This window comes from Ochotona curzoniae, unplaced genomic scaffold, assembly GCF_017591425.1.
Source record: "Ochotona curzoniae isolate NIBS_2020 unplaced genomic scaffold, NIBS_Ocur_1.0 contig_2754, whole genome shotgun sequence".
In the NCBI taxonomy this organism is placed as follows: Eukaryota; Metazoa; Chordata; class Mammalia; order Lagomorpha; family Ochotonidae; genus Ochotona; species Ochotona curzoniae.
Window position 1 is genome coordinate 7885594 of NW_024465582.1, and position 24186 is coordinate 7909779.

Genomic DNA, 24186 nt, shown 5'->3' on the forward strand with positions numbered 1-24186 from the left:
TGACAGTGTCTCAGAACTGTCAAGACCACCCAATAACACCCACAGAACATTCTTCCCTACATCGGTGTCTCTAAGGTATCATCGAATGACCTTCCCCTATCTCTGATATCGTCTAATAGCAAGAAGCAGGTCCCTCCCCTTCCCCCTCTGTGGATGCAGGAGAAAAAAGAGAACTGAAACATTTGTCTCGCTCAATTTCATCCATACTTGACCTTCCCCACCCTAATCAGGCCCACATGTGCTGGCATCTCTTTCATCCATGGAAGCAATATAAAAAATAAAATAAAACATTGTTAAAAAGATGAATTTATTTTCATGATAGAAAATTTGAAATGCATGTGCTATCTTTTCCTTGTATCCATTTTCCCACAAACTTTTTAAGTCCTTGTGTGTGTATGTATGTAACTGACAGGTCTCAAGTTTCTACTCCCACATCTTTCAAAATTAAAAGTAATACAAAGGAAAGATATCACAAAACTCCCTTATTTCCTACGGATCTTGACACGAAGCTTTTGTGGCACTTTATCGTCCTGGGTAGAGAGGGCCTGACTTCTGGACTTCTTATCCCCTCAGCATCTCCCCCCAAGTGCCCCTGTAACTGAGCCTGAGAGCTTTGCTCTGCCTCCAGTTCCTTAGTGCAGTTCTCTTTAGCTCCCACGATTGCATCTTACTGAATTTTGTTAGACTTAGCCATTTTTGTATGGTACAGCTCCATGAATTCAGCTTGGTTGCACTTTCCCTAACAGGAAGAGGCAGGATGGTATTGGTATTCTACCATGGGCTGCTGTGGACAAGCATTACACGATGCTTGTGTAATGTGTTCTGAATTCGAGGAAATAATTCTAAGTTACAATTATAATCTACTTCTGGGTATGGACAAGATCTTTGGAAAGAATCAGCCTTTCTCTGATAACTAACCCAGGACAATTAGCAAAAAAGCATGGGTTGTTCTCGTTGAGTTGGGGGTGGGGAGAACCAAACCAGGATGGAGACCATCATTTCCTATTTACAACCTGCATATGTGTGTTCCTTTCTTACCCAGCAATGAATCCCAGATGGATCTAGAATAGACCATGATCTTAACTGTGTTTCAGCAAATAGTGCAGCTTTGTAAGCCAACATGACTTGTAACTCTGGGGATGACCATATAGAATTTCATGCTGTGGATGTTAGAAGGTGGCACCCCAGTGTTAGACTTACAGGGCATTCCTCCATTCTGTGTTTACATTTTGTCTGATGGCCACTAGTTTCCAAGTTGGTTTATGGGTTTCTATTACAGAATTGAGAGAAGCTCTTAAAGGCAGACCTGCCAAGTTTTCTATTACTTAGCTCAACTTAATATACCAAAATTTATCTTGTAATATTAAAGCTGAAATTATGTTTGGTAGTAGCCAGTCATGCACACTGACTAATTCAATGGAAAATCCAAGGAAAGAGTTACATACAGTACAAGCTAAAATTTTGGTGCAATTTCTTTTTTATATATTTCAATTATTGCTTTATGATTGCTTATATTGAAACATTTTACCATGTATTTTTCATATATGTTGACTTCCACCTTTGAGGGAGAAATAAACAAAATATTAAGCCAAAAAGAACCAGTTGTTTGAAGTGAGTTATTCCAACACTCCAAACAGCAACCACGAAGTATGAGAACTGAGCAGTAACACACTTTGTCTCTTGTCTTGTGTTTGCCCGCAGGACTCCAAGATGGGAGGCAAACTCAGCAAGAAGAAGAAGGGCTACAATGTGAACGACGAAAAGGCCAAGGACAAAGACAAGAAGGCCGAGGGCACGGGGACCGAAGAGGAGGGGACCCCCAAGGAGAACGAGCCCCAGGCGGCAGGCGAGTCCACTGAGACCCCCGAAACCAAGGAGGAGAAGCCCGACAAGGATGCCCAGGACGCCGAGGGCAAGGCTGAAGACAAGGAAGGTGACAAGGAGGCATCGGCAGCCGCCGAGGGGGCTCCCAAGGCCGAGCCCGAGAAGACGGAGGGGGCCGCCGACGAGCAGCCCGAGCCGACCCCGGCCCCCGAGCAGGAGCCCACGGCCAGCTCCGGCCCCGCTGCCGGCGGCGAGGCCCCGAAAGCTGCTGAGGCTGGGGCGGCGGCGGCTGCTGCACCTGCTCCGGCCGAAGGCGCCGCGGCCCCTGCAGGGGACGACGCGGGCAAGGAGGAAGGGGAACCCAAAAAGACTGAGGCTCCCGCAGCTCCTGTCACCCAGGAAACGAAAAGTGACGGGGCCCCAGCTTCAGACTCAATACCTAGCAGCACCGAGGCTGCCCCCTCTAGCAAGGAGACAGCAGCAGCTACAGAAGCACCTAGTTCGACACCCAAGGCCCAGGCACCTGCAACCCCGGCAGAAGAGGCGAAGCCTGCCGAGGCCCCGGCTGCTAATTCGGATCAAACCGTAGCCGTGAAGGAGTAGGGACAAGGACAGCCTATGGGAAAGATAATTCTGCTTAACAAAACAATCTCCTCTTGCTGTCTCTGTCTCTCTCTTTCCTTCCCCGTCTCTCCCTCTCCACCCTCTCACTCACCCTCCTCTCTCTCTCTCTCTGTCCTATACTAACTTGTTTCAAATGGGAAGTAAGGATATGTATTGCCCAAGGGAAAAATAAAAATAAGGATGTCCCATTGAGGGAGGGAGGGGGTAGGGAGAATCCAAATAGTATTTTTGTGGGGAAATATCTACTATACCTTCAGTCAACTTTACCAGTAAGTCCTGGGTTGAAAGATCCGTGTCTGAAAGTGCGGTCCCTTCTTTGTACCTGAGCTGCCGTGGCAGGCACCCCTTGAGAGCCCAGGGGCTTGCCCTCTGCAAGGGGAGTCGCGAGTGGTGTGTTTGATTTTTGCCCACAGGGCCTGTGCCAGGGGCCACTGGATTTGTGAAAGCAGTATTTTCTGTGTCTCGCTTTGATTTACAGCCTTTCTTATTTTAATATTTTTTTAACGTTGTGGATGAATGCCAACTTTCCGACAGAGCCCACCTAGCTGTCCACATGTATCTCGATGCCAGTTCTCCATTCTGCCTCTCCAGATATTTTTGGGAGTAACAAACATTCTCTCATCCTACTTAGCCTACCTAGATTTCTCATGACGAGTTAATGCATGTCCGTGGTTGGGTGCACCTGTAGTTCTGTTTATTGGTCAGTGGAAATGAAAAAAAAAAAAAAAGTCCGCGTTCATTGCAGTTCCAGTTTCTCTTCCATTCTTGTGTCACAGACACCAACACTCCACTCATTGGAAAATGGAAAAAAAAACATTAAAAAAAATAAAAAAAGTACAATGGATGCATTGAAATTATATGTAATTGTATAAATGGTGCAACAGTAATAAAGTTAAACAATTAAAAAGTATGAAAGACTCTTGGTTTTCCTTGACTTTCCCTTGCTTTCCAGGGTAGCTAGCCGTTAACAGCAGCACGCATGCTGATTGTGTTTGAGTCAAAGAGGGGAGCAGGATGCTCAAATTTGTTGAACAAAAACGCTGGGTCAGCATGAAGAGGCAAATGAAAGCTTATAATGTCTGCAGATATGCAACCCCCAAGAAAGTGGATGTAACTGCTTTCCTGAAGAACAAAATACATTAAAAGACAACAAACAGATCTAATCGGAAAGGTTGGAGGGAAACTGACAAGATCTCATGGAAATATCATGTTTGTAAACAAACCACTGACGGCCCCTCTCCTGACCTCTCTCCCTGGCCTTTTGGATTTTTATGCTATCCAAACAGAGCCACAAGAGGGATGCTGAGTGCCTGGAAGCAAGCACTGAGATAGCCCTGTGTGAATCAAATCTGGGACTGGCCTTCATGCGGCTGAATTTCTGTCTTGGTTTTAACGCTGGTGGGTTGCATGGTTCTGAAGTACACTTCTAGTCTCTTCAGACCTCTCCTGCTCTACCTGCAACAGGGCGTCTGCTTTACGACCTCCAAGGCCTCTCGGACTTTTGGCTCATTTGTCAGTTTGTGTCAGTGTCTAGTGATATGCTGGGCACAGAGTATGGCACCTCCAACTCTTGATCTCCCTGCTAAAGCTTCAAGCGTGAGTGCCTCTGTGCTCAGGTTCCATCTGTTGATGTAAGCTGTAACTTCCCCCCCGTTTATTTGAAAGGCCCTTTTTTGCAGGTCTACTCTCTAAATGCCCTCATTAGCTCCGGCTGGGCTAGACCCTGTACTGACAATTTAATACAGGTCTACCCTGTGCGTGGTTGGGACCTAACTACTGGAGGCATGACCTGCCACCTTCCAGGTGCCCACTAGCACGGAACTTGAAATGGAAGCATACAGGACCCGAAGGCCCTCCTGTGTGGGATGCAGGCGTACCACATGGATCTGTCAAGACAAGCACTCACCCCTAGTAGGGGTTTTTATGGAATGGCCAGACATGCACATCAGTTCTAAGAAGCCCTTGTCTCTTGGAGGCCATTTGGGTCCTTACCAATTGGATATTGGAACCTACATTTCAAAATATAAAAATATAAGTTTTTTTTTTTTTTTAAAGAACTTGACCCTAGGTGCTAGAAAGGTTTCTTATTCTAGAATCAATGAAATGTCAGTTAATTATCCAGAAGTGTAACAATTTCTTGGGATTTGTGAAAGCTGCTGTCATGCAACTTTCTCCCTAAAGGACGTGAGCGTAGCAGTGGGTATGGATGCATCTGGTTCCATTCTTTTTTTTTTAATATAAAGATTTATTTCTTTTTATTGTAAAGTCAGATATACAGAGAAGACGAGAGAGAGAGGAAGATCTTCCGTCCAATGATTCACTCCCCAAGTGAGCACAACAGCTGGTGCTGCACCAATCCAAAGTCAGGAGCCAGGAACTTCCTGCAGATCTCCCATGTGGATGCAGGGCCCCAAGGCTTTGGCCTGTCCTCGACTGCTTTCCCAGGCCACAAGCAAGGAACTGGATGGGAAGCAGGGCTGCCGGGATTAGAACTGGCTCCCATATAGAATTCTGGCATGTTCAAGGCAAGGACTCTAACCACTAGGCCACTGCGCCAGGCCCCAGCTGGTTCCATTCTTATGGATTGCATCATATATGGCTACATAAGGACGAGAAACTCATCAGTGTAGTCTGTAGCCTATTCCAAAGCCGAAATTAATTCACTGGGTATCAACTGGGGAAAGACCAAAGGTGACACTGTTGAATCTGTTGGGCTCAATTTGTGTCTGTGGTTACTTGTTGGCACTTTGAGTTCCTGTTTCTATATTGAGATAAATTTGAACTCTTAATGCTTGATAGCACAGCATGTAAGAAATATGTAAACACAGTAGCCACCAAGTAACTCTTTTAGAGTAAGAAAAGTAGCAGGGGAAAGTTCATTTTACTATTAATGTGTCTGAACACATCTAAAGCCACTAGGGACAAGAGAGGAGAAAGCAAATGAAATAAACCACAGGGGAAATTTATGTAGTTCCTGACGGCAGATGCAAGCAATATGTGATTCAGTCAATTTCCCCCTGCAGTCAATTAAAAATTTCATTCGGCCTTTTGGTGATCAGAACAAACAAATCGGCTTCCTGGATTAGCATCTATTGCTGTTGAAGGGTAGATGAGAGAAGACCTCAAGCCTAGTTTATTTATACTTACAGCTGTTGGGTGATGGGTCAGTTAAAGGAGAATTAAAATCTTAAATGTTATTAAATATTCAAAAATCTCAACTAAAAATATCAAAGTGTATTCACTGAGGTATTGTAAATGGAATCTTAACCGTGGTTTGTCACATTTAATTTTATTACGTTTAAGAAAGAAACTTAAGATACAATTTGAAATTCAGACAGTGTAGTATGTGTGGGTGTAATGGGTTCAGCCAGGAAGCGAATAACATCGGGCACCCAGGGTAATTTTGGATTCACCTAGATTGTTCTTTATGAATAATTTACAACGAGGTGCAGGCAATGCACGGGCTGTGCTAGCGTTGCCAGTCAGAGGTGTTTGGGAACTTACCCCATGTTGTTTTCACTATCTTGGGCGTGGACAACCTAACTATAAGATGAAGGGGCTTCAGGGTGGAACATTTGGGATGTCTGTGGGCCACTGCAAAGAAGAGAAGAGGAATCAAAATGAACTTTTCCAAGATTATGAGATTCTGAAGCAGGACTTGGAGGTTGTGTTCAGTAGCTCTTGCTGCCAATGCATGGTGGGCATGGGCTCCAGTCCCCAAGAGCTGAAGGGGCCATGCATGCCCACATGGCCTTACCTGACTTTAAACCTAGGAGAAAGCCACCTGCGGCGCCTTTCTGGCAGCTGATGCAAAGGCCACTTGGGTAAGAATCAACAGAGTTATTGGCTATTCTGCGAGAGTCAAGATCCCAGCCTAGCGGATAGTACTGACTGGGTTGCCCACTCTCCAACACTGACAAAGCCTCTACCTTCCTTTGCTACCTATGCTGGGCCAAGTTTTGGCTTCTAGTAGAGCCAAGAATGCGGCATCGCCACACAGAAGTTCTTGTAAAACATCCTGCACTTGAATTTTCATTAGGTGAGATGTGAAATTTTGAAACACAGTATCTTTACTGGAGCACACAGCGTAACAAAGTTGACTGAGTTGGTTCTAGAGGTACCAGGCTTACCTTACTCCTGCTTGGCTATGAAATTTCAGTCTTGTTTCATTTATGGGAAAAGAAAAATCATGTTGGTGAGATGATATTATTTTGTTGTTATCCAAATTCTAGTCTTAGAATTGTGTCCATTCATGGCTTTCTGTTCTGTTTTCTGAGCGTACAGTTACGTCGAGCTTTAGCTGATTCACACATAATGAATACTGAGTGGGCTGAAGGTGATCTTAAGAAAATAACCAATCCTACTGGTTATGATTCCTCTAATGAGCTTTTATATGCAAGCTTATAAGGGAAAGCAAATATATAATTGATCATGTCTTAGTCTGCCAAATTTAAATATTTGGCTTGGGAATGGCACCTGGCCTGGATATCATAATTTAATTTTTAAACCTAATCTTCTATTTGGTAAGTAGCAGAGCCACATTAGGGATTTTTAAAAAAGATTCATTTATTTTTTTTTATTGCAAGTCAGATATACAGAGAGGAGGAGAGTCAGAGAGGAAGATCTTCCATCCGTTGATTTACACAAGTGACCACAACAGCTGGTGCTGAGCCAAACCAAAGCTAGGAGCCCGGAGATTCTGCCAGGTATCCCATGTGAGTGCAGGGTTCTAAGGCTTTGTGTTGTGATCTATTGCTTTCCCAGGCCACAAGCAGGGAGCTGGATGGGAAGCGGAGCTGCCAGGATTAGAACCGGCGCCCAAATAGGATCCCAGTGTATTCAAGGTGAGGACTTTAGACACTAGGCCACTGCGCCGGGCCCACAATAGGGATTTTTTTTTTTTTTAGATGATATCTGACTTTGATTTGAGACTTTATCTTCTTATATTTTTAATGTCACATATTTTGTTAGTGTATAGCATCTTGGAGTCTAGAGAAATTTAACTCTCATTTTCTTTTCTCAGACTTCCTTTGGTCAGGGAAATTTTCATTCGGAAGACATAGGCTTCCTCCGTATATATTGAAGCAGGTCTATAAAGAAAACTATGTTTGAAAATTCAAAGTGTGATTTTAAGAAACTCAGCACACCTCTGTCTTCTCATATCTCACATGCACTTTGACCTTCATGTGTCTTATTTTCGATTTTTTCTCTGAAAGCAGTTTTGTATTTCCCCTGAATTTGCCTCTGGATCAAGAAAAAAATGTACACTTTAAAGGTTTATTTTATTTATTTGAAAGCCAGGGGGAGAGAGAAAGGGGGAGAGAGAAAGGGGGAGAGTTTTAATCCTCTTGTTCATCCCTCAAAGGACCACAGCAACTGGGGTTGGCCCACGCCAAAGGCAAGAGCCGGGGTCCCAGTCCATGTCTCCCCAGGAGCTGAGGTCCTCTGCTGCTGCTTTCCCAGACACGTTACCAGGATGCTGACTGGAAGTGGAGCACCCAGTACTAGAACCGGCGCCCATGTAGGACATTGGCATTAGAGATTGAAGCTTAGCTCATTGCACCACAATTCTGGCCTTAAGAAAACTTTTAGCTTTCATCTATGAATATATTGGCCTTATATAATGCACCTTTTGTTCAAAAACTCTATTTTGTTCTATCAAATAACATAAGTATGGTTTACAAAGATTTAAAATCATTTAGAAATGCACTTTTTTTTCCTTTATATATTTTCTTGCTTATATACCGACTAATAAATAGGTCTCAAAAAGAGCCTGTTGGGGGGAGGCTCATACTATAGACGGTTTTTACCTGTGTTTTACCTAATCCTGGAGCATAGTTTTAGGTTACAAAAGCAAGGCATTGTTAAACTACAGATTCCCCTGATGTGCTGATTATAGAAACTTATGCCGAAGCTTAACAAGAGATTATTTTCTAAAGCATAAATATCCTGACAGGTTAAAAAGAAACTTTAAAGTCGGAGTTCCAGACATCAGAAAGGTTTATTATTGGCAGCCTCACTATCTTTTGGCTTTTCAAGCTACGAATTTATTTAAGTAGAAAATAAGTTTGAATAGGCACCAAAGACTCTTGGCTTGCAATCAAGTGAATTAATACTTAATGTTGTGTGGAGAGTTAGAGTCACACAACCAAAAAGTCGGACATATCACATTCGTATTCAAGGAAAGCAAGGCACGTATTTCACTTTAGGGAAAATATATTCACTGTAATCCACTTTAAAAAGTATTTATTATTTAATTTGTAAGAGAGAAAAACATAGAAATCTCCCGTTATTCATTCCCCAGATTACTATAACAAGCTAGGACTGGGCCATGCAGAAGCCAGGAGCTGAGAATTCAATTTGAGTCTTTCATGTGGATGGTGAGGACTCAACTGCATGAGCCAGTGCCTGCGGTTCCTGGGGATACACATTAGCACGAACCTGGAATCAGAAATGGTGGGCGGACGCCAAGCAGGTCCTCCAATACGGGATGTGGCCTTCCCAAGGACATCACAACCACTAAGCTAATGTCAACCAAAGGAATGGAAAAAAGGGGAAAAATCAAATTTCCCTCTAAAAGCAGCCATCCTTTTAATGGGAGAGGAAGACGACGTGTCATAAGTTGATGGAAGCAGTGACGTGCTGTAATTTGCTGTGAAAAGGGACTGGTGTGTGTTAATAGAATTCACACAGGTTTGGGAAGTTTGAGTAAGGCCCATTAGCAGAAGGGACTCCAGGTTAAACAGCAGGAGTGAACAATTCCATCCTGCTCTGCCTCAGCAGAGTCAGCTAAGAATAGAGCCAGCCCCAGCCAGGCCGCCCACTGCTGCAAGCCCGGTCTGAATGCTATGCAAATTCCCGCTGGGAAGTTTGGGTTTTTTGTTTGTTTGCTTTGCTTTTTGAGCTGAGAGTAACAGAGACTGTATTTTGATTGTTATTTATTCAACTGCTTCCTCTTGTAGGAGTTGAAATTACTTTGATTTTCAGAGCAAAATCTACCTTTTGAAAATAAAGCGCCCACATGTGCTCACAAATACACACACATACACACCGGTACATGCAGATATATAGTGGGAAAAACAGCTAAGCCATAATAAAGCAGAAGACAAACTAATTAGAACACATCAAACTAGAGCTGCTTATGCTTCTGATGCTGGTTAGGCCCTCATGGTCGACACTTGGCTTTTACATATCTTGTCTCTTTCTTATTCTGTTTCCTTTACAAATGTTTTTATTCCCATCAAGTTCCTGCTACATTTTTGTTATTCAGCAAATTCATTTTTAAAAATCTTTATGTGGAAGACAGAGGGACATGATGGATGGTGAGAATGAGCTGATTCACTTCAGCTGGAGCTGTGCTGTGCTGCTGCCAGGAGCCGCGAACGGAGTGAGAGCCGTCATCCGCTGCTCTCTCAGATGAATGAGCAGGAAGCCAGGTCTGGAAATGAAAGAGCTGTGGCACTATGATATGGGATGTGGAGAACTCAAGTGGCAGCTTAGACTGCTGTGCCACAATGCTCAGCCCAGCAGGTTAATTTAATAGTGTCACCACCTGCTTGCTGTGCTCCCTTTTCCTCCCATTTTCCTTCCTTCTTTCTTTCCTTCGGAGCAAATCAGCTCTGGCCATTGTGACCACCTGGGGAGTGAACCAGTGGATGGAAGATCTTACTGTCTCTCCTTCTCTCTGTAAATTTGATTTTCCAATAAAAATAATAAATCTTAAAAAAGAAAAAGGAAAGCGAAGCTCTCTATTTTATCACTCCTGCCTGATTCCACCAAACCTGTTCCTCGGATTGTCTGTGGTCAGCTAAGGCCTCTTTGCTTCCAGATGCTTGACACCAAAGCACTGAGTCCTCGCTTGACATGCTCCCTTTCTTACACCCTACAGTCCACCTGCTGGAAGGGTTCCTTCCCTCTGCTGTCCAACAGGACCTGGGTCCAAACATCCTTGCCACCCTGACTCAGGCCTAATGAGCGGGGTGTATGAAAGGCACTGAGTGCCTAAAAGGGGCTTGTGTGCTGCAGGAACAAGGAGTCTGGAGGAGCTGAGAAAGACTGCAGGAACTGGGAATTCACTGACAAAGCAAGGGAAGACGAGCCTGAATGTGTCATTGAGATGTGACCAAGCAGGCCGTGCTGAAGACTGGTCACCTTCATGAGTACAGGGCGGAACTGTAGCAGGCATAGAAAGCAATGGGCACAAGGAAAAGAAAGGAAAATGTTTTCTAGGTCCAGAACCTTCGGGAACTTATGGGATAGGTTCAGGGAGTCTGGTGAGGAAGCTCTTTTTAGGATAAGAGTTGAGTGTTGCGTAGATGACAGAGATGATTGGCAAGATAAAGTCAGGACTATAGAGTTCAGCTTTAGGTGGTAAAATGTATCAAATTTGGTTATTTGTGATTTTTCACAGAATCGGAAGCCCAGATAGAATGATGACTATGGGAGAAGAAATGAGATAACCTCCCTGAATGTGACAGAAAGGGCAGGAGAGCTGCTGACGCTGACCACCGTGTGTGTTCACTAGGAAGACATGTAGGAGCAATCACAAGACTGCTTTCATTTGCTGTCTGAAATATGAGGTAAGATTAGTCCCCATCTCTGAGGAGGCATAGAGAGCCTGGAGATGGAGACAGAGAAAAAGATCTGAAAGTTGATCTCCCCAAAATGTTGTAAGGAGCTATGACCCCTTGAGAGCCCAATGGAGACTCCTGATCCTGAATGATGTTGCTCTTGTATTTCGTCTCCTCCAGCATTCTTCGTTTACTTTGGTGCAGATGCACCACGAGAATCTCATTGGCTGGGGGAGGGGAGTCCACAAATGGTATTTTTCCAGGTGGACATGGCAGAATCCAAGAGAGGTTAGGGAATTGTTATGTGCAGTTAGTTGAGTAACCTCAGAATGATGGATAAAGATGTCTCTCTCTCTGCCTCTCCTTCTTCCTGTAAATCTGTATTTCAAATAACAATAAATAAATACTTTTTAAAAACTTTTTTTTTTTTAATTTAAAAGGCAGTGAGACAAAGGTTCACTCCCTTGGTGCTGAGATGAGCCTGGGCTGCACCAGACAAAATATGGGAGCTAGGAAATACAATCTGCACCCCTCCGAGGGTGGCAGGGCCAGGTGTTAGATCTTTCATCTGCTAACACCCTGAGTGTGCACCTGCAGGAAGCTGGACTTCTCAGGCATTGCGTTCTGGGTCCCAAGTGGTGTTTTCATGGCTGCCCCAGGAAGCTGCCGCTGCTGGTATCTTCACAAGCACAGTGGAGGAAACCTTTGTTTTCTTGCCGGTGGCCTCCCGTTAGTACCTATGGGTTGAGTAGGCTGATCCTCAAACCAGGGTGGGCCTGTCTGCTTGACCGTTGGGCTAGCATACTCTATTTGATCACATCTCTCCTAAAGCCTCCCACGCATTTTTGCTTCTTGACTCAACACTGTCTCATGACTTGCACTTACCAAATGCTGGCAAACTCCCCGGCTTAAAGCCTCACTTTGAGAGTTTTACAAAGTCAGTTAACTTGAGTGAGCTACTTAACCTCTTTGAATTTTATCCTCCTTGTTTGACTTCAGCATGGAAATGATAATGGTTAGCATGGTTGTTACAGGATAGAATACTATCGTTAGCCTGAAACACAGAATGTAGTAAGAGACTCAAGGATACCCACGGCTTCATCTCTGTGGTTATCTTAGCCACGGCTGCAGGGGCCCTTTCCCACACACTCCCCGCTCTCACTTCTGTGCTTTTGAACATGTCTAGCCTTCTCTTCCTTCATGATCCTGTCTCTGTGTACTTCCTGTTGCTCAATGATTGACGTGTTTTCTGACTGCTAGCCAGCACGAGGCACTTCCTGATCGGGAGAAGCAAAACCTAGTTACACCTAGGTCTGCTGCTCTGTCGCTCCCACAGAGCTCATTCAACTTATCACCCCCAGTTTGTGAGCAGGCGGTACTCCCTTACTGCGCGGGGAGTGACTTGAGTGCAGAGACACTCCCTACTTTCTTATCTTGAATGTTATTTCACAGTAAGAATTTGGAAAATATTTGTGGAGATATAAACATGTTACTTACCATGACTCATCTTTCCTCTCCCAGACTTTGTTGCTTTTTAAAAGGAGATAAAAACTCCAGGTAAATAGGACTCTTAGTGTTCTGATTTCAGGTAGTGGTCAGGGGAGGAGAAGGCATTTGGAGGACATGTTAGGGGACTTTGAAGAGGGAGTGGTAATGCAGGTGACGATCATCCTAGAACCACCAAAACCGAGTTATCGTTTTCGATTTCTTCAATAAAATAGGACCCATCTTGCATTTGGTGACATAAACACATAATGATTTCTTGTATTTGTAAAGGAATAGATGTGTTTGTTCTTCATCTAATACTGTAAATGAAAAGAAGCACCTTTGACTTACATATTGAAGAGAAGCTTATTATTTTGCTCAACTGTTGAATGGAAAAACCTCTAGTGTCTTCCCACCTCTGAATTCATATCAAGTAGAGCTCCAGTGATTTTTACCAGAGACTGGGAAATAAAGCAGCATTTAGCTTGCTAGTGATTTTACAGAGAATAGTGCATTATTTGGCTTAGCAGACGGTTTAAAAAACAAAATACATTTGTGCTATGTAGAAACACAAAACATATTTTTTAATGTCTTTGGATAACTTGACATTTGTTGGGTTATTCAAAGTTGTACATATGTTTTAGAATATTAATTTTGGCCCTTTCCTAAAGGTCTTGTTGCAAGTTTAATGGGCTATTCCAGGTTGATTAGAAGGATATCATGTCCTTACTTAATTCTCTAAAAACAACTACCAATTATTTGTTATTTTCTTATATATTTTCCCTCTTTTTCAGTCATGATATTTTCTCTTTCTTAGTGAAAACATGCTCTGCTCATTATTTCTATCTGGAAAAGTACTCTAGTATAGACTTCTCTATATTTTTATTATACTATAGTAATTAAAAATGTACTAAGCTTTATTTACAAAAAATATACAGAAAGATGGTTAAGTTATGTTGAATTTTTTTAGATTTATTATATGTATTTAAAATGCAGTATGACAGAGAGGGAGAGAAAGAAAGATATTTCCAGTCACTGATTCTCCCTCGCCAAATTGTTAAAGCAGTCAGGATTGGGTCACAGCAAAGTCAAGAGTTTAGAATAGATAGTTTTTTATTGATTACCTATTGATTACCTTTTTAGTGTCTCCATCCAAACTGGTAGCGTGATTTTAGAGAGACATTTAGGCTAGCTATGATATCTTCCTTGCTGGGTTGATCTTCCTAATCTCAATCTTGGAGACACCTCTGGAACTGGCTGTGTCCCTAAATCGCAGCTGAGCGGGTTTGGTCATGGTTGCTGTTTTTGACGGCCTTTCTTTTTCTTGATAGAATCAAGTGAATATCTGCCAGCATCAAACTACATTCATGCAGCTGTATTCCAATATCCTGAATTTCTGTGGATTTATGGCTAGTGTCTTAGTTTAAATCTAGCTTAAAATCCATCTTATTTTGGATAGAACAACCATCTTTTTTGACAGAAAATTTTGCCATCTCTGAATGGTTGAGAGGAGGATAAATAATGATGGATAAAGAAAGAGGAAGATGGAAATGGTGGGTATGCACTGAAGAGCAGCTGGATTAGTGACTGTAATGGTTGGTGTGCTTTGTGATGTAATCTGAACTTTTCCGTACTAAACCCTGGCTCACATCTGTGTTCAGATGCCTCAGTTTTCCAAAATGTTGACTTCTGGGACAAGAGACATCAAAGTCATGCTGTGAGGAATTGTACTTTTGATATTCAAACACCATATTCATTGTTTCACTAGCCACATAATACTTTAAAGCAAAAGGTGATTATTTGTATTTCAAATATGGCTGGAGTTCCATGCTGTATTTGTTTTGTTAATCAAACCTTTCAAAGTGCAGCATTACTAGAGAAGTACTAATATGGCCAGGGAGAGGCTGTTATTTCTAGATAGTGAGTTCAGACAACAATGTAGTTGATAGGTCCATATTTACTACAGGTTGGTGGAAAGAGAAAGTGGGCTGAGACCTTGTAGCTTCAGATGTGCATTTCAGACTAATTTAAGTTCTATGTGGATAAAAAAATGACAATTGATAAGGAACACATCTAAAGATGGATGCTTGTATGTTGCTGTATGTACATATGTGTAGCTGGAAAAATAAATACAATGAAGGAATGAGCAATTCACATGCAATTGAACAATCATGTCAGAATGTTGATTGGCAGGTAGCGTGACAGTGATGTGGCTGTTGCTCTCTGAGCTGGCAGCGTCTAGGAAACTCCTTTACTGTGGTGTTATGTCACTGATAATTTAGGGAACAATCAATTTACATTTTCCCCATAGCCCAGAGTTGGACTTTGCAAAGTGGTTTTAATTTAAGATGGTGTAGCCATTAGGGAAAATGTATTCGTTAACTTGAATTACTCATAATTTGGCAAAGTGCCCTTTATAAATACATAATTGGAGTTAAAATCGTTAACAGTTATGAACTGAAGCTTTGGTAGCCACATCCACGCACATTCTCAACAGTTAAACTTTCCTTTTTGTTTTTATGGGTGTGAATGTAAATAAGGGCAACTATTATGGCTATCTGAATCCAGATCTCCTGTATGAACCAGCCGTTCCACTCCTGGGAATTTACCCAAGGGAAATGAAATCAACATATGAAACAGTTATCTGTACCTTTATGCTTTTAGAAACTCAATTCACAATAGTTAAAATATGAAATTAATCCAGTTATCCATCAACTACAAGTTAGATAAATTATAATATATGTATATATTATAATGTAAAAAATAAGAAAAGGAGGAGGGAAGGATGGAGTTGGGGAAGAAGGAAAGATAAGGTGGCAATTATTGTAACATGCTTAAAACTGTCCATATTGAGCACATCAACTCTGTAATGCTTATATAAATTACAAAATGGTAAAAATTGAAAAACATACTTCTAGACTGGTGAAATCTCTTAAATATCTCTTATGAAGATCAAGCTGTGCAGTTTGTGGACATATGAGCACTGTAACATCCTTATCATCTGAGGAGGGGGTGGTGGGCATGGGGTCGGAGGTGGGCATGGGGTTGGGCTTATGGGCGCTCATGAGACCCAGTGAGGGTGCTGTTTTCCACAAGATCTCAGTTGCTTGCTTGGACAAGTGTCTCTAAGTAAGGGAGAGGGTGAGAAAGGTGAGGTCAGGGTTTGGATGTGACTTGAGTGTTCTCCAAAGCCTCCTGGGTTGGAAGTTTGGTCCCCATCATGGTGATGCTGAGAGATAGTGGCAGCCCTGGAGCGAGGCTCATCAGAGATTGCTACTGTCTTCTACCTCTTGCTCTGACTTCATGTCTCACTCTCCATGTGATCTCTCCCAGTGGAAAGTGCTCCCCCACAGTGATGCCACCCACATGATGTGACACAGCCAGGGGACCTTTCACAAGAATCATGCTGGTGAGCATTTCAGCTCCCAGCACTGACCTAAGCAAGCCTGTTTTCTTAATAAAGAACACAGCCTCAGGTATTTCACTCTAGCAACAGAAACCCGGGCAGACAGCAAACCTGTTCCACAGGTTTGTGGTGAGGTGACAGCAGCTCTAAGCAGTGGGTGGAAATCCGTGAAGGAGGTGGCAATAGTGCCACAGGCTCTAAGAAGTATTGGAAGCATCTTGTGCTCTGGTGCATAAAGATGACCAAACCACGAAGAAAGGCTTGAAGAGCTCAGGGCTGTTCAATGGTCAGTTTCTTTTCAAGTCACCCACCAGACACTCATTGTTCTTGGTTATGCTGTTACGATGAAAACCTTTCTCTTCCTTTGATCTGTCTCCAGATGCCAGGACAAAGCCTAGAGCAGTCTAAGACATTAAGCAGAACATTCTGTTGGCACATCAAACTGTATCATCACTGTGCTTTACCCAAAGTGTATACAGAACTACCCACCTGTGACTGCCTTCATCTGTAGCTCTTATCTGTCCCTCAACCTTCCTTGCTCGCTGATATTGCTTCATCTTGTGGCCCCGTGATTGCCAACTCAGCTGCTCTAGGAACCTTACTTTAAAATGTCTGAGTCAAACAACTGTCTGTGAGAAAATTCTGGACTGCAGAATTGAGTCTGTCCACTTTGCTTAGCTGTATCCGTTCAGGTATGCATTAAGGACAAAAATGTGCTTTATGGCATAACTTCATGCTACGGTATAGTACCAATTTTTGTATAACACTATAGCATCTATATAGGTTTAATATAATAATAATTGTGTAATCCTGGCTAGTAAGTATTCTGAGGGATTATAAATACAGAGGGATTATATGTACTCTTCACATGTAAACTAAAATAGCAGAAGTAAAATTAATACATACTTTAGTCTTAAATTTTTGAACCAGTAATGGAACAAACTAAAGCTCTTAATTAGACGTAGTTTGAGACAAATTTAGGATGATAGCGATGGAATTCTGATGAAGTAAAACATGATTATGCTTGCAGATGCAGCTGATCCTAGCTCCAGTAGTTAGGCAGAGAAGGAGTTCAATTTTCCTCTGCCTTTTTGTTCCACTCGGGCCCCCGTTGGATCAGACGTTACCCACCCATGTTGGAGAGGACCATCTCCTTTTTTTTACTGGTCCGCCAACTTCAATAGTAATTTCTTTTGGAAACTTCCACAGAGTTGCACCCAACAATAACATTTAAGCAGTTACCCGGGCATCTCATGACCCTGTCAAATTAAAATGCAAAACTAAATATCCCATTTATCATAACATTCCTTAGATAAAGTGAAGTGTCTTATTTATTTTTAACATCTAAAACATCTGGAAGAGAGATGATGCTCCCTAGCTAGTTTTGCAACTAGAGACCATCAGTTGGTAAGATGAAACAGATACCGAAGAGTCCAATGACTGGGCAAGAGAATCAGCATCTTAGAGTGGAAGGAAGAATTGTCTGGGAGCTATCAGATTTCATTTCTCATTCTGAATCCTTTACCCAGGAGAGGATTTTGGTTTCTTTGGGCCTTAATTTTCTCATTAGTAAAATTTAGGTGAATCCCAGTGGTCTTTCTTTTCCACTCTGAACTTTGCTTGTTAAGCATGTATGTGAAGCAATAGACATAAATACTATGGACTTAAATAAATAGAAAAATCATCCTAATCCTTTTCCACACATGACAGGTCCAAAGAAGAAAAAACCTGAAGAAAATCTTTTCCAAATATGAAATTTTTTGCCTCATCTCATCATGGGGCTTGTGTGCTGTAATGAGAGCTGATGCATTCTAACACTTGGACATCAGTCCTTACTTAGAAAAGTGGTGAGGTTATGAAGTTCAACCTATCGGTGTAAATTTTTCAAGAAAGGCTAATTCTACCTTTTAGAAAATTCTGCAAGCGAATACGATCCTAAATGGGTCGTTAAGTCTATCCATCAGTGAAAGGTCTGATTGCAATTGATTTCTCCAACTGGAGTTCTATAGATTAGAAACCCCTAAAGGTTTCTCCTGTTTCTAATTATGTGCAAGGCATTTGCAAACTCCAAATAAATATGAGCACAGCAGTGGGAGTCCAGGCAAGAACTGCTCTTCTCTGCTTGGGGTGGTTCCAGTGGCACAACAGCAAACACCCACATTTTCCAAAGGAAGATCAGCGGTTCATCTGACTCCCCAAGAAAGCTGGCTGGTGTCAAAACCCTGGGCATGCGACCAGAAGTCTTTGAAACTTGCCAGTGGAGACTTGGTAGGACTCTTTTCTGTGTAGTTCTGGGGTAGGGACACAGACCCTGCTACAACAGACACAGCACACAGCAGCAGTCTTGCAAAGGAAAAGTCAGAGTACTACAACCAAGACATTTATGAAAGGCAGGATAAAAATTCATTTAACGATTTCTCCCTCTGAACATAATGAAAGGGAAATAATCTTGCTAGATAGAAGCAATTTAAATTCAATTCAACAATAATTTATTGGGCATGTACTCTGGGGCATACACTGTTTTGCAACGAAAGCAAATGTTGCATTGAATTTTGCCCCAAACCTAAAGGTCATTGCTAAAATGTGACCATTATAGAGATAATTTTTCCTTTTAGTTCTTTTTCCCTCTTGGGAATATTTCTGCTTTACTTACTCTCACATAAAATCTAAACTTTTCTCTTGCTGTATTCTTTTGAAATATAAATGGCTTTTCCCACCATACTTTAAATATTCTTAAAGTATTCTTTCTTATTACTTATATGTATAAGTACATCTTATTTTTTGTTTTTAAAAATAGTATTTAAAATTGTGTACATATATATAATATGAAGTGGAATTAAAAGAGATATTTATTTGGTACAAGAAATTTTGGAACGCATTTTTTTCATAATATAGATTTTGTATTAATCCTAAGATTCCTTTTTAAAAACATTTATTTTTATTATTTTCCACGATACATTTTTGTAGGTATAGGAATTTCCCCCTTTTCCCTCCTACTTGTCCCTCCCCATGTTTTCCTCTCACCATTTCCCCCCATATTATTACAGTAGCATTGTGCTTTAGTGACAGTTACATGATTAACATTCTGCTATTTAAATTCATCATGGTATTGCAGGGATAGACAAGAATAGAAAATTTAGTGTCATGTTGGCAAGGTATATTTGTTTCCCTTTAAAAAAAGATTTAGTATTATTGTTATTATTATTGGAAAGGCAGATCTACAGAGAGAAGGAAAGACAAAGATCTTCCATCCTCTGGTTCACTCCCCAAGTGGTTGTGATGCCCAGAGCTAAGCTGGTCTGAAGGCAGAAGCCAGGAGCTTCTTCCAGGTCTCTTGCATGGGTGCAGAGTCCCAAGGCCCTGGGCCATACTCCACTGCTTTCCCAGGCCACAGGCAGGGAGCTGGATGGGAAATGGAACAGCTGAGATATGAACTGGTGCCCATATAGGATCCCGGCGCATGCAAAGTGAGGGTTTATCTATTAAGTAATCACACTGGGTCCCATTTTTGTTTATAATATTTCCATCCTCACTCAGAAATTAGAATTTACTTCCGGGCCCAGCGGCATGGTCTCATGGCTAAAGTCCTTGGGTTGACTGCGCCAGGATCCCATATGGGTGCCAGTTCTAATCCCGTAGCTCCACTTCCCATCCAGCTCCCTGTTTGTGGCCTGGGAAAGCAGTCAAGATGGCTCAATGCTTTGGGATCCTGCACCCATGTGGGAGACCTGGAGGAAGTTCCTAGATCTGGATCGGCACAGCACTGGCCGTTGTGTTCACTTGGGGAGTGAATCATCAGATGGAAGATCTTCCTCTCTATCTCTCCTCCTCTCTGTATATCCAACTTTGCAATAAAAATAAATAAATCTTTTTAAAAAGTTAACTTCCAAAGCCTTGCCATCTCCCATGTATGGACTCTGGCTGAATATCTGGTGAGGTTTCAATTGAACAAACTGAGAATGAGAACTGGGTTTTGGTACTCACAACTCTTCCATTGTGCAATGAATTAAATTTATTAGGCCTCAATTTTCTTTTATGTAAAATCTGTAGCTATTAAAGCATAGAAAAGTAACCTGTTGAACTGCAGGGACTGGTGGTTGAGTGCAGTTCATAGGCAGAAGGTCATAGTTATGGCAGGAATGGCTGATGGTGGCAGGCTGGTGAGTTCCCCCTGACTGCAGCATCAATTGAATGTTAAGTTGCTTGGGCTTGCAAGATGCAGCTGAGGGATTGTAAAAGACATCTTAAGTTAATGATAAGTCCAAATAGCCTAAGGTAAAATATTTGAAGTATTTTTACATGGATGTGTTAAAAATGTCTGCTTGCTAGTTGAATATTCCCTAATGATGAACTGGTGACTTCATCTACTCCAAAAGCCTTCAGCATGTCTTTTGGCGGGTGCTTAGAAAGGAGACTGCCTACTTGAGACTGATGCAGAGATCACATTATACCTGTGAGGATGGGGCTGATGTCCCATGCTTTCCCTGTGTGACTTCTGAAGTAGGTCTGCCATTGGCTGGAGGATCCAAGAGGAATTAACAGCACCACCAGGAAGACACCAGACAGAAACCAAAACAATTTCAGAACATAAGTAACTGAAAACAATAGCAGCAACAAAAACCTGTGACAGAAAGTCCGAACTTACTAACCTTCCCGGACATTGTAACTCATTGGAGAAGCTTCTGTGTGGGCGGTTGAGAGGCTTCTCTATGGAACCATAGTTTCTCAGAGGGGGTCTCATAGCACCATGTGTCATCAGTTGGGAACTATTAAAGAAATTCGTATCATTAGGGACACCAATCCTCCAGGTTAAAAAATTATGGGCTGGAGCTTGTGGAGGTGCCTGATGCAAGGTCAAAACGTGAGAATGGATGGTCTATGTAATGTAATCTGCAAACTGTGATGTATGGGACAAGTCCAATCTGTGGCCTGATATTGTGTAATTGCTGAACTAAGAATGTGTTGAGTTTCAGTATCAACCCATAAACATGATGTTAATGGAGCACAATTACGCCCATCCATTCACAAACTGTTGTGGTCTCTGCCTCCCTTGCAATCCAATAGCACAATGGGGTAGCTGGCACAGAGAAGGATTTACCATCTTCACCTTACAGAAAGTGTGTGTTGACCTGGGCTGTAAACCCTTTGTTCCTTCACTAGGAGAAGCCTCCGTGTCCACCTTGCACTCCCATATGAGGCCAACTTGGGTCACTCAGTATCAGTGAACCTCAGTGTTAAGGAGGCTGTTAACCTTAGTTTTTGGATGATGATGTTGGTGCAGGACAGCAAAGCAATCTTCATTTCTGTATGCAAACTAGATTTTCATGTATCTGCCCAGACCAAACATTACTCTGGTATAGTTTGCATTCATATTTTTGTTTCATGGTTAAAGGCATATATTTTCTTAGCATTTGATTATGGATCTGGTTTTAGAGGGAAGTACTGGGGGGAGGGAATGGAAGACAGGCCTGGTTCTATTACTTTGGCCTAGTAGGTTTTGGTCTGTACATGATATATTCTCAAAGATGCTTAGAAACAACATTTATGCTTTGGGAACTTGACATCTGTCTTTCCCGATGAGATTATATGTCTGTCAAGTTCAGGCTTGTAGTACCTGGAGGAGATCTTCTAATGCTGTTCGAGTTAAAGACACATCCACACACTGCAAATTGAAGCAGAGAATGGGAAGGCAGTTGTACTACCAGTGGCGAAACAAGATGACTCTGATCTTTTCCCCCATCTTGCAACCATCAGCATCTTTGGAGACAGTGTACTATTTGCTTAATGCCTCCCTAACAATCTTGAAACTGTGACTTGTGTTGAAATTAATCTTTTCAATTACTTAATACTATGCTACAGAGGAAGCTGATCTTACAAGGATTATTCAAGTGAATCAATTTTAACATGAAGACTAGTATTTCATCTTCGTTTACATTTCACATGAATTTAGTTATGTGAATTATCAGGAATGACACAGTTTTACTTTACTTTTCTCTAGGGAGATGTGAATGGATTCTCTATTTCTTCCCAAAAGCCCATGTTAGAATATTTGTGTCTGCTTTGCTGCCTTACTGTCTGATTCTAACGGGGTGAGCTGTGCTGTGACTCACTGAAGTGGGGATGAATGGTACGTATATGTGTTTGCAGGCACATGTGTCTCTTGGAAGGAAGGACTGGCTTGACTTGTAGGCAAAGCAGTAAAAAAAAAGTAGAAGGAAAAGCTTTGCAAAAATGCAAATGGGAATAAATACACAAAGAAGCTCACATTTCGATAAGATCACAGCCGATTATTAAAGCTTTATTGTAGGAGGAGGCTGCGTCTGGGAGGAGCATAGGCCAGTGTGGGCAGTTCCAGGAGGAGGAAAGATTACAGGGCTGAGGAGGCCTGTCCTATTTACATACACGACTTTTTTTGCAATGTTAGGTAGGAAAAACTTGAAAAATACAGGAAAATGGGAAGAATATTTAAATCAATACAATTAAAAATAATCCCTGAATTAAAAAAAATTTGTTTATTGATTTTTTTTGTTTAAATAAGTGTTTTTTTTTCTCTTTGAGAATCGATTTTCCTTTTTAAAAATTGTCATTCTCCTACTCACAATCTTTCAAAAAATTCAGAGTGGCTATCTCCAAAAATCAAAGAACAGCAAATTCTGGCAAGGATGTAGAGAAAATCTAATACACTGTTGAGGAAAATAAACTAGTGTAACACTTATGGGAGACAGTATGGAATTTCTTCAGAAATTTGAAAACAGATCTATTATATGACGGTCAACTTACTCCTCGTAATTTACTTGATGGAAGGGAAATAGGTATATGAAAGAGTTATCTATACTCCTATGTTTATGGCAGTTCAACTCATGGTAGCCCAGATACGGACTCAACCCAGATACCGACTGATGCCTAGGATAAGAAAATACTGCTTCTGTGTGCAACCGGCAACCATGATATTTGGTGAAATAAGCCAATCTCAAAAAGACAAATAGCATGTTATCTGTAACTTATGTTCACTAATATGCAATGTACAAATTACTGAAATTGGCATTTTCAGATTTGATTACAGAACAGTCAGACTGATAGCAAAATATTTTTTTAGAAGATTTCTTTACTTTTATTGGAAAGGTAGATTTACAGAGAGAAGGAGACAGAGAGAAAGATCTTGCATCCACTGGTTTACTCCCCAAATGGCTGCAATGGTCTGAGCTGAGTCAATTGAAGCTAGGAGCCAGGAGCCTCCTATGTGTCTCCTGTGTGACTGAAGGGTCCCAAGGCTTTGGGCCATTAACCACTACTTTCTCAGCCACTGGCAGAGAACTGTTTGGGAAGTGGAGCAGCCGGAATATGAATCCTTACCTATACGGGATCTTGGTGCTTGCAAAGTGAGGATTAGCTAGTTTGGCCAGGGAGCCAGCCGCTGATAACAAAATCTTAAAGCAGACTTCTTTTTCATTCATCTAATCCCATCTTCTAGGTAGAGATTTGGTTTTGGTCTTCTTTGGTACATCGCCATAGTTCTTGCTTACTTTTTTGAATCACAACTTCAGGTAAAAGGGCTCCTATTTGATTCCCAGGTTGGATGGGGTAAGGAGTTATTCGAATATCACACCCTGGACCCAGCGCCATTTCTTCTTCCTCACAGCTCACAAAATTCTCACCATCCGTCCACCAATCAGCCATTTCACCTGAGAATCCCACCCCCAATCTTCCAGTCCCAATCTCCCAACCCCGCCCACTCACCAATCATCCCTAGGCATTCACCTGCAGGCACCAATCCTCTGGGGCCTGCCCTCAATCCCTCCCAATCCAGACCCCACACCTGGCAGTCTCCCTTGAGTGACAAAAAGGCCCCAGGTGCGGCTATTTCTCTTCTTCCCGCTTCCCCTTCTCCACTTCCTCCCCTTCCTCCTCGCCTCTCCACCACCCAGTTGGTCCTGTTCCTGCCCCGCTGGAATAAACGTCCTAAGATCTCTCCTCGCGTCTGGTGTTTTCAGCTCACGGTAAAGAACCAGGTTGTGGGAATTAGCTGTGCGTAATAATAACGTAAAACTAGAACTCTAACTGCTTTAAATAACTGCCAGATGGCACCTGGACTTGATTGCAAAGCCAAAATTCAATGCAATCTTAAGAATTCAGACAATTTTGTATTTTCTGGCTTTCTAGAGTCTCCAGGTTTTGTTTTTGGGAAATCCTGTATATGGTGATCCTTGTGTCGGATATATTACGCACACACTGTTCATAAAGACTGGAGGAGAAAGCGAGCAAAAAGTTGACTGCTTT

General features: G+C 42.0%; 1 protein-coding gene across 1 annotated transcript in view; it reads left to right on the plus strand.

The window, feature by feature from the left end:
• The window catches only part of BASP1 (brain abundant membrane attached signal protein 1), a 45385-nt gene extending 42030 nt beyond the window's left edge, over positions 1-3355 (plus strand). The window contains exon 2 of the mRNA XM_040977428.1: positions 1702-3355. Within this exon, the coding sequence (XP_040833362.1) occupies positions 1711-2427 (717 nt within the window). The 5' untranslated portion in view covers positions 1702-1710 and the 3' untranslated portion in view covers positions 2428-3355. The remainder of the gene's footprint in view (positions 1-1701) is intronic.
• The last annotated feature ends 20831 nt before the right edge of the window (positions 3356-24186 follow it).